Consider the following 11,108-nt stretch of genomic DNA (forward strand, 5'->3'; position numbering starts at 1 on the left):
GAACCAGACCCAGGAGGCTCCATCAGGCTGAAACGAAGCTGGATCCTCACCTCCCCCTCTTATTCCAAGGCCACAAGTCAAGAGCATTGTCCCAAAACCTCACATTGCATCTCAGAAGAAGACATCCAACAGGCCCAGGCAAAAGGCCGCAAATGCCATACAGCACCACACCATTTGACTAAGCAACTCCACTTCTAGAAATTTCTTTTAAAAAAAGAATCCTAGGAATGAAAAGCACAAGGATATTTACCTGCATTCTTTACATAAATAGCTTTAAAATGCCCAAATTAGAGCATACTCACTTGAAAAAGATGTTAAGTAATGAGAATTATAATTATGAGGATGGTGCAATCACATAAAAAAATAAAAATACAGTAAATGAAAAAATTAATACATAGAACTGTACCCATGCTTTATGTGATAAGAAAATGCATCCCTTTATGGGCAAGACCTGCAAGAGATTCACGCACTCAAAATGACCAGGTGGCAGGGCTGCCTGTGTGTGAGAAGATATTTTATTTTCACGATGAATGCTATTATAATGCCATTTTTAACAAACACACAAAGAGAATAGAAAGAAAACGAGTAGATTTAAGACTCTATGAAATGAGAGAAAAATAGGAAAGCAAATCAAACTTCTTTTTCTGGCAGGTTTTGGCAATTAGGGCTCCCTCCTTAATTGCCAAAGGGAGGGAGAGAGCATCACCATACCTGGCTAATTTTTTTTTTTTTTTTTTAGAGATGAGGTTTTGTCATGTTGTCCAGGCAATTTGGGAGGCCAAGGAGGAAGGATCACCTGAGGCCAGGAGTTCGAGATCAGCCTAACCCACACTATTGAGAGACCAGGCTAAAGGGAGTTTCACCATTGAGACCTATCTCTGCATTAGCTCCTACCCTGGACAGAAGCCGTCCACCACTACCAGCAGCTTCCTACCTCCTCCATGCCCTCAGACGCACACAGGCTTGACTCAGACACTCCCAGTCAGGCTCCCTTGGCAATGGGTATTTGCGGGGGGAAGGAAGTCCTTGATGTCTGAGGGCTCTTCTGCCAGATCTTGCCATGTTTGTTCACGAAGCATTTATCTATTATTTATTTATTTAGAGACAGGGTCTCTGTTGCCCAGGCTGGAGTGCAGTGGCACAATCACAGCTTACTGCAGCCTCGACAGGGCTCAGGTGATTCTCCTACCTCAGCCTCCTGAGTAGCTGGGACCACAGGCACACACCACCCTGCCCGGCTAATTTTTGTATTTTTAGTAGAGATGGGGTTTTACCATGTTGGCCAGACTGGTCTTGAACTTCTGGTCTCAAGTGATCCGCCCGCCTTGGCCTCCCAAAGGTCTAGGATTATAGGTGTGAGCCATCACATCGGCGCACAAAGCATTTCTAGCTTGCTCCAATCAACTAAACATACTTTTCAGGACACAGCTTTCTATAAAAGATCTTCCTTTCTCTTTAGCTTAAATCAACCTTTCCCAAACTGGATGCCATAAGAAATTGATACCTGTTGCTGGTAAAATAGGTCCTGTGGTCAGTTATTGGGAGATGCTGCATTCCACAGCCCCTCAACTCACATTCACAAGGCTCATTAAAAATCAAGGATCAGAGAGTAGTATTACCATACAGAACGCTTGTTGTTTTACGGAACCCTTTTTGTTTCACAGAACCCGTAAAAATCTTCTGCAGAACTACTACCAGTGTCTTAAATAGTTGGTAGATAATTCATTCCAAGGCCGGGCGCAGTGGCTCATGCCTATAATCCAAGCAATTTGGGAGGCCGAAGAGGATCGCTTGAGGCCAGGAGTTCGAGATCAGCCTGGGCAACATGTTGGAACCTCGTCTCTACAAAAAGTAGAAAAAAAATAGCCAGGTGTGGTGGTATGCACCTGTAGTCTCAGCTATTTGGAAGGCTGAGTTGGGAGGATTGCTCGAGCCCTGGAGGTGGAGGCTGCAGTGAGCCAATGATGGCACTGCTGTACTCCAGCCTGGGTGACAGAGCAAGACCTTTTCTCAAAAAAGCAAAACAAAGCAAGAAACAACAGCAACAACAACAGAAGAATTAATTCCATATGTTAGCATGGACCAAGTAATCCCCTTGGGGCGCTGCAGGCCTTAGCAGCTGCTTGCATATCTGCTGCCTTCTGGATGTCCTTGGCAGACAGGTCCCACCTGCCAACCTGTCCCTCCAGAGTGTCTCTCCTCTCAGACCCTTCAGACACCTGCCAGGCCAGGCATGACAAGGAAAGCCCACTCTGCAGATGCCAAGCTGAGCTTCAGCTCCAGCTGCCTGTTCGCGCCTGGCTTCCAACCATTTGTCAGCTGAAGCGAGCAGGCTTGGGAGGCTCAGCTGTGAATTCACCAGCATCAGTCAGCCAGTGATACAGCTTATCTCACTGTTACATGCAACACGTTCTGATGAACTTGAAGAAGAGTCCCAAAGTTAGAAAGTTCTAAAACACTGCCAGTTTCAACAAACAGTAACTTTTCATGGTGCCACAGTCCCTCCAGAAAGGAAACCCAGTGCCACTGAAATTCCCTCCCTATACAAAGGAAGCTGGTTGCTACTCTTGCCAGACTCCCCTTGCAGAAGCCCCGACACAGACCTGAGCCTGGCTCCATGACTGGTCCTGAAGATGCCACTCAAGCGATGCACCCGGGCCAGGTGCTGCCTGCTGCCCAGGAGGCTCAGCTGAGTCAGTGCCTGCGTGCGTGCAGCTGGCTAGGTCCTGTCTGCCGGCTGGAGTGGGAGGTCTCTGTTTTGCATATCTGTAAGCAGCAGTGAGCCAGAGCAGGAAAAGCCTGGGCTGGAAATTCTTTCGTGAAAATGAAATACAAGTGGAAAATTTCCAAGAGCCCTGAAGTCCCCAGGTAATGCCAGTTATCTAAGGCAAAATGGCTGTGGTATCCCGAATGTAGTGTTCTGGCCCTCTTCACAGCCCTCATAAGAAGAAACTAAAACCGCGGCTTCCTCATTACAACAGTAAACTCAGCCATCCTGCCCAGCTGCAGGAGATAAGCCACAGCCTCCCTCTAACGCCCAGCCTCCTCCTGAAAGCTGAGTAGCAACGAGCGATATAATCGCCTTTGCTGCTTCCGTTCTTTGCCTGGCCAGACAACTGGGTCCATTTTATCAAGGGGATTTGTCTCAGGTACAGCCCGCCTTGCCTCTTCTCAGAAAGCCCCCCCAAAAGCAACCCTCCCGAGGGCACCCCAGAACTGGCAGGGGGAGCTTTCAATCCCAGTTGCTAATACAATTTTCTCCATCCCCTCCTCCTCTGGAAGGGAAAGACCATGAACTGCTTCCACCTTTCCCAGGAAAGCACTGCAGGGAGACTCAGAGAGCGGGAACTGCCTCAGCAGAGAGGCAGACAGCGGACAGGGGCAGGCTAGGATGAAAAGCTGACAGCCCCATCCCACTCCTTCGTTTCTTCCCAGAAAGAAGCCCACATCACAGGTGAATGCGAAGCCTGACAAGCTTTACCAGAACCCCCACCCCCATCCACACACACAAAAAAGGAGTACACCCCAACTGACCCACAGGAGCCCACCCCAAACCCTCCCCTGCTTACAGCTGCTCACGGCTCCCACATGGGCCTCCAGCTTGGAGTGCTGGCTGGACTCTGCCACTCCTAGAGAAGGTGGAGCCTGCCTCAAGTGACCCACAGGAGTAGTCCTCTAAAACCAAGCAGGGTTAATTAAAATGGCTTCACAGGGTGCAAAGCTCTGATCTTCATCTGCCCTTTAGAAGAGTGAGAAGGCTCAGAACAGACACACAGCCTCCCAGTGACTTAGGCAAATCGCGTGGGTCTGGGAAATAACCATGAGCAAAATGGCTATTTCTGTGGTGCTGTTGAAATCCTGGGGAGAAGAGCCCAGGAAGGATGGGTCAGTTGTTTACCGGGAGGCTAGCTGTAACCCTGACTTAGGCCTGAGTCACCTCTGCATGTCCAATCGTGAGGTTGTGTCTTACAGAGCTCACATCATAATTCCTTGGTGCACAGAGCAGTATTACAGGGTTGACACATGATCCTCGGGCTGCTGCTAGGCTTTAGCTACCCAGAGATTATGACCCACCTGTCCTCACAGCTGTTTCATAAACAGTGCAATCAGCAGGCTATAAGCAACCTAGAGGGAAGGTAATATTTATTCATTAAACAATTAAATGAACTTACAGTATGAGAAAAAAATTCAAGCCCTTAGTACTATTCTGCCAGAAGGAGGAGGGGCAGATGATTTTTTTCTGCTAGTGTTTTGGGGAAGGGGGAGGTAGAGTGGGGACTGCAATGGAAGGATTCCAGCCCAAGGATTTAAGTCCAACACATTCAGGGAATTTTATTCTGCACCTTTAACCAGATCCCAACTAGCTTTAGTCTAAACCAGCATTTTTCAAAGTGCAGTCTGCAGAACTTGAAAGGTCAGAAGACTTGGAAAATACTGCATCCCATAGTCCCTTATGGGTTTTCATGCACAATTTCTACTAGCAGATTCAACACCTGAGAATTCCTGCAGTAAAGAAAGCTGCTTAACTTTGTTTAACTTGACCCACTTATTTGACCATCCTAGAACTGCTATCATAGGAAAAAAACACCTATTAATATCTTGTGGCATGGGCTTTGGGAAACACCCTCCACCTTGAGTCTTCATTTTCCAACTTAGAGAAAGCTACCTTCCTGGAGCCCAGTTTACAGGTATGAGACCCATTGCATCAGGTTCAGACAGAAACCAGCAGCAGCTCCACTAAGATGACACAGGTTGTAACAATGGCCAAGGGTCCTGCTGAAGCCAAAAGGAGGGAAGACTCTCCAGAACATGAGCAGTTTAGAAGAAAAATACAATTCTGTCCCAGAAGAGCAAGCTCTTCTCAAGACCTCGCAATTCCACCTTGAGCCTAACTTGCTGCTCCTCCAGCCAAGATGTCTCTGTGGACTGAAGACCACTGATCCCAAGCTGAAGCCTTATTTCCATTTCGAACAAACATCAAGACAATTTATGATAACCAGACACAGGGCCTGCTTCTCCTGCCCGAGAGACTAGATTGCATCCCCTTTTATCACTTAAGCACCCCTTACAAACTCTAAAAGACAGAAGAGGATGGAATCAAAATGTGCCTCATCAAGAAAGATAACGGCTGGGCATGGTGGCTCATGACTGTAATCCCAGCACTTTGGGAGGCCGAGGCAAGGGGATCACCAGGTCAGGAGATTGAGACCATCCTGGCCAACAAGGGGAAACCCCATCTCTACTAAAAACACAAAAATTAGCCCGGCGTGGCGGTGAGCACCTATAATCCCAGCTACTTGGGAAGTTGAGGCAGGAGAATCGCTTGAACCCAGGCGGTGGGGGTTGCAGTGAGCTGAGATTGTGCCACTGCACTCCAGCCTGGGTGACAGAGTGAGACTCCATCTCAAACAAATAAACAAAAAAATAAACTCCAGCCAGACTCCCTGCATTTCAATCCTGTTCCACCACTTAGTTGCATGACCTTGGGCAAGTTAAATAACTTTTCTGTGGCTCAGTTTTATTCCCTATAAAGTGGGGATAATAAAAAGCCAATCTCATAGGTTGCCATGACAATAAGCATACGTAAAGTGTTTAGACTGGTACCTGGCATAGAATATGTGTTTTATAAGCATTATCTGCCAACATCATTGTCATTATCATTATATCAGATACGAGAGCGTATAACTAGGAAAATGAACATGAAATTTTATCTAGACACTGAATCCTTTTATTCAACTTTATTTATTGAGCACCACCATGTGCCTGGCACTCTCCATTTCTATTACCTGGGTGCAGGAAGAAGGAAAACATATTTAAATGTGAAGCCAGATCAGCAGAAGGAACATCCTTCTTCCCTATGAATGGTACTTCTCAGTGACTGCACACAGCCAGGACTCCAGCATGAGCTCATCTTCCGATGCCAGTCAGTTCCTTACAAATCAAAAGCCCAAAGCAATTGTCTGCTGTCCTAGATATGCAACCAGCATACAGAAGAACTAAGAGATTATTATACATGGTGGAAGAATCATGGAGGCCAATGGGCAGCTTTAGGGGAGAAAGGGTATCTCCCTGTTAACTGGAAGGCTACATATTATCTGCCCATGACATTTTCAACACCTGAGACAGATTTTGAGGACATTTGAACAGTGATCCAGTCAGTGTAGAGGCAAAAAAATAAAAAATAAAAGATAAAAAAAAGCCTTATCTCTCAAAGGGCTTCTCGACCTAGCTGAGAGCTAGGAGAACCTTAGAAGACTGAGGCTGAGCTAAGGATGGGGCTGAGAGGTCAAAGAGTCTCCCAGCCACCACCTATGCAAGAGTCATCATTCCTAGAGAGGGCAGTCCCATACCATCATCTTCAGAGCAAGCCAGGCCCCATGGAGCTGCAGCCAAGCCAGGTCAACTACCCCCAGACCTGCTGTCAACAGTCCCAGAGGTGCGAAGTGACAGAGGCTCCATCTGCCTGGCTCAATGGCTCCACTAACACTCGGCCTTAATGCTGCACAGCCAAGGAAAGAATTTCTCCTCTGCAGGTTCCAGCTGCAGGTAGCTTTTCCATGACGATGGCCAAATGTTGGTCACCACATCCAGAGGAAAGCCAGCAAGGGCTCAAGACCATGCTAAAATCCCTCCTTGTTCTGCCTGCTTTGGCCCCGCTCCTTTTTTGATGTGTGGACATCAAGCTTTCAGCCACATACAGTTTGGGGAAATGATACTCTAGTTAGCAAGCCTCTCCTACTCCAAGGCCTCTCAAAACTCTCCCCAACGACCTCTGCCAGCCTAGACCAGCCATTAGCAGCTCTGCTGGCAAAGCAGCTACCAGAAGATCAAGGGCAGAAAGCAGACTGCCAGAGCCCAAGGCTGTACACCTCCCTTGCCGGGAGATAGCCAGAGGTAAGGATGAAGGCCTCAAATGACCTCATCACCCTATCATCCAGTCTATCCCCCGCCTCCAGGTAGAAGTCCACCTCAGCTGTCCACATCCAGCCATCCCTCAAGCACCTAGAAACATGTCCAGGCGCTTAAGGGCAGGCAAGTCCCAGTCCCTTAATTTCTCTAAACCTTGCGATTCCATTCTAGGCCGCCAGGGAATCGGGATGCTGCCGGCTCACCTGAGGCTGCTGGGGTCGGGCCACCGCAGAGGCAGGGGCAGGGACAGGGACAGGAATAGGGGACAGGGCAAGGGACGAGACCGGGGTCGGTGCCACCGCCTCTGCGAGCAGGGAAGGCGGAAGCCGCGGTTCAGACCCCAGGGCGCTGCCGATTCCCGCCTGGGCCGCAGGGTCCGCGGGGCTGGCCCAAGGTCAGCAGCGCTGCCTCGCGCGCACTCACCCGATTCTGAGGACAGGGCCATGCTGCGGGCCGAAGGGGACGGCCGCAGGGCTGGAGCAAAGGGGATGCGCTGGGCAGGGCGGAGCGGGGCTGCCGGGCACTGAGGCCAGCCAGGGCCGGGGCCGGACCAGGCCGCGCCCCACAGCAGGCGCGGGGGCCGGGCGTTCAGAGGGTGCAGCCCTGCGGATCCCCGGCCGGGCGGGCCCCGCGGGAGCAGGGAAGGCCGCCTCCGCAGGGAGGAAGCCGGCCAGCCGCGTGTAGCCCCCGTCAGTGCCCTACCTGGGCGCGGAGCGGAGCAGAGAGAGCCGAGGGGCTACCTGAAGCGCCCGGGCCGCGCGGCCAACGGGAAACTTGAGAGCAGCAGGAGCGCGGCGGCCTCCAGGGCCCTTGGCCGGAAGCACCCGCCGTCTCCTGGGCTCCGCCGGCCCGCGCCGCAGCCCGGGGCAGATGCCAGCCGGGCTCCCAGACCTCAACTGCGCTGGGCTCCCACACAGCTCCCCGTGCCGCCCGGGCTTGCCCGACGTCCTCCCCTCCCCACACAACTTTTCCCGGGGCGAGACTCTGGGGGCTTGGCCCCACACAGGTGACTTACTCCCTGTAGCTGCAGAAACCCGCAAGCATCGGTTTCTTCCAGGCGTTCTTCTGGTCACTTAGATACACACACACACACACACACACACACACACACACACATGCACATGCTCCCTCTCCAACCCTCCGCGCTCTGCCTTCACCCGCCCTTCAAAGTCTGAATGACCCCCTAGTTGCCAAAGCCACTGGGTGCCGTGCAGCCTCCCTGGCTCACCTCTTCCTGGCATCTGAGCCTGCTGACCACGTCTTCCTTCCTGAAACTCTTGGAGTGCAGTTTCCAGAGTTGGCACCCGTGGCCCCCACCTCCGAATTTTTCACATACCTGGGTAGCTACAGCTTCTCCACCTCCGCGGCCTGGCTTTTCTTTGTGGTCCCACCCCAGGGTCCCACTGTGCCAGCCCCCTCTCCCACTCCGAGGCCCACTCTGGGCATCTCAGCCACTCCCATGGTTATAACAACCTCCTGCCTGATGATGACTCTTGAACTTCATCTCTAGTCCAGAATGCCCCCGAGCTGCTGAAGATGTTGAATCTAACTGTCTAGGGAACATCTCTAGAGCTTCCTAGCCCCAAGGAAGCTGTCCAGACCCAAACTCCTAATTGCTTCCCAGGAAAACGCCAGAGCCTGCTTCTGTGTTTCCAATCTTAGTCCAATCGACTTTTGTGTTTCCAGTCGGCACCACCACGGGGCCACAGTTGGGAGCCATTCTTGACTCGGTCTCCCTTTCCTCTCTCAGCAAGTAAGTCACCAAGCTCGGAGAGGAAAGTTCGTTAGTGAGCCCCCACTGTGGGTCCTCACTGTGTCAACCACTTTCACAGAGTTGTCTCATGTAAGCACCAAGTTTTATTCTTTCTACCCCGTAGTCTGATTAGTCTGGTATTCACAATTCATGTATTCATAAACGTTTTGCACATAAGACTGCATTAATGAGTTACATATTATAAAGAACTTTAAAAAAATTAAAGGATGTGGCAAAGATGAAACAATTTTAAATTACTTCATTTGTATGAATGGTACAATATACCTTTTTCCTTTCACTTTGAAGTTATTAGCAATAATCTGTTTAGTGAGAGTAATATGATTAAAAATGATTTAAATAAATCTTAGTTTAATACTTTATGAGACCAGAAAGTGTACTTGTAAGTTCAGTTAATGGTAGTACTTGGTCCTAATGGTTATTCTTTTTTTTTTTTTTTTTTTTGAGACAGAGTCTCGCGCTGTTGCCCAGGCTGGAGTGCAGTGGTCAGATCTCAGCTCACTGCAAGCTCCGCCTCCCGGGTTTACGCCATTCTCCTGCCTCAGCCTCCCGAGTAGCTGGGACTACCGGCGCCCGCCACCTCGCCCGGCTAGTTTTTTGTATTTTTTTTAGTAGAGACGGGGTTTCACCGGGTTAGCCAGGATGGTCTTGATCTCCTGACCTCGTGATCCGCCCGTCTCGGCCTCCCAAAGTGCTGGGATTACAGGCATGAGCCACCGCGCCCGGCCTATTCTTTAAATTAAAAAAAAAAAAAAAGGTATCTCACAAAGATTAAATAAGATTAAATAGGCCTGAATAGGAGAACTGTATCTTTGCACTTATTAAATCAAAAGTCTTACTGTTTAAATTTGATCTATCAGTTTTGCAAATGTGAAAACTCTTCTTTGTCCATGAAAACAACATTCTCAATGTGTTTTCCTCAGCTGTTATTGCAAATCGTTTTAACAAATGGGACTTTTAAAACACTTGAAATTCTGCATTTGGAATACTGTAAAATGGATTTAGAAATATACTTCTACATTTTGCAGATTGTGACTGTGAGAGTATAGGTGACACTGGGGCACGCTTCATTTTGGCATTAAAATCACATGATAACAGAAACAGTTCCAAATGTGCCTTCTAAAGCACATTTGTTATGTCAGTTCATTGCTGAAATATCACGTTTACCCAAAAGGGCACTGTGTGTATGTGTATATATGTGTGTGTGTTTCTTTCTGCTATATATCACACTTGTGACAATCGCAGGCCAGCACATTGGAGGTCAGCAAATTTGGAGCACTTGTTCTTTGTTAAAGAAACTCATCTTTAAGTTCACAACGTTCAAGTTGTTTGCCTTGAGATAATCAGTAAACCTTTGAATCATAAGAAAGATTTTTAGTCTCATTCCACATCTCAATACAAGGTGCTATAAAGATTCTGCTATATTTTAATTTTTAATTAACCATATTATTGACATCCTATAGTATTTTGTGCTCTTCTTGCTTCAACTTCTTGTTGTACTTTGTAAATGAATGATGTAATTGCTGAATTTCACATGTAGTCCCCATGGACCAGAACACGAACCACCCCCCAGTTTTGGAGGAGAGATTGGTGGTGCTTTTTTTTTGGATGAGGGTGACAGCGGCAGTGAGAGGTGGAGGGGGTGAGGGGTAGAGGAGGTGGTTGTACTGGCAGAAGACTAGTTCATGTTGAACTGAGGCAATGGAAGGGTTACATTAAATCAGTAGTCTTCAAAGCAGAATGTGTAGATGATCCACTGAAATGTAAAAGAAAAATTAAAACTTTTATTTCTACTTATTTTTTAGTCTAAAAATAGAAAAAAAAACAATTAACATTCACCAATGTTAACCACATGGAACTCTTACTCAACTCATGCATCAGGTGACCATGCCATGTGTCATATCAGAGGCATAGTCAGGGACGAGAGGAGGTTGTGCAACATGGGGGACAGAGAATGGTACCATGACACCCTTGCCTTCAAAGTGTATTACTAGGCCTTATGAACTATTTGTATCCTGGGCAGTAGATAGACAGATTATGTTATCTGGTTTTCACTAAACTCTTCTCACAAAAGAGACAAGTGGTAGTACAAAACATTTACATGTCTTGCTGAGTTTATAGCATTTATATGTCTTGCTGGTCATACAAAACATGAACCACCCCTCACTTTGTATTCCAGAGAGGGCAGCCACTCCCTCAGTGGTTTACTTTTACCCATAAAACCACGCACGGCATGTTTTACTAAGTTGTTCACTTTTGTGAACATATCTATCTTTCCTTTAGTAGGTCACAAAAAATATTTCTTTATGCATGTCATTATCAAAAAGCATAGCAAAGACTCAAGGTGAAACATGTTAGCAACTTGCATCCAATCATATAGCCAACCTCCACAACACACCATGTGTTCTAAAACCTATTCTTCAAACTT

At 48.1% G+C, this 11,108-nt stretch overlaps 1 protein-coding gene across 9 annotated transcripts in view; it reads right to left on the reverse strand.

Moving 5' to 3' along the window:
- The window catches only part of AMPD3 (adenosine monophosphate deaminase 3), a 55,905-nt gene extending 47,737 nt beyond the window's left edge, over positions 1–8,168 (reverse strand). The window contains exons 1-2 of one of the 9 annotated variants that reach the window (XM_033206552.1): positions 3,570–4,082; positions 2,604–2,804 (exon numbers count right to left, since the gene is read on the reverse strand). In XM_033206552.1, coding sequence (XP_033062443.1) covers positions 2,604–2,619 — 16 coding nt within the window. In that variant the 5' untranslated portion in view covers positions 2,620–2,804; positions 3,570–4,082. Of the gene's footprint in view, positions 1–50; positions 74–2,603; positions 3,446–3,569; positions 4,083–7,332; positions 7,820–7,924; positions 8,069–8,137 lie in introns of those variants that run through there. The other 8 variants (XM_033206551.1, XM_033206553.1, XM_033206557.1 and 5 more) reach the window with 8 other exon arrangements.
- Between the last annotated feature and the right edge of the window lie 2,940 nt (positions 8,169–11,108).

Source organism: Trachypithecus francoisi, unplaced genomic scaffold (assembly GCF_009764315.1).
Source record: "Trachypithecus francoisi isolate TF-2019V2 unplaced genomic scaffold, Tfra_2.0 Lachesis_group8, whole genome shotgun sequence".
NCBI lineage: Eukaryota > Metazoa > Chordata > Mammalia > Primates > Cercopithecidae > Trachypithecus > Trachypithecus francoisi.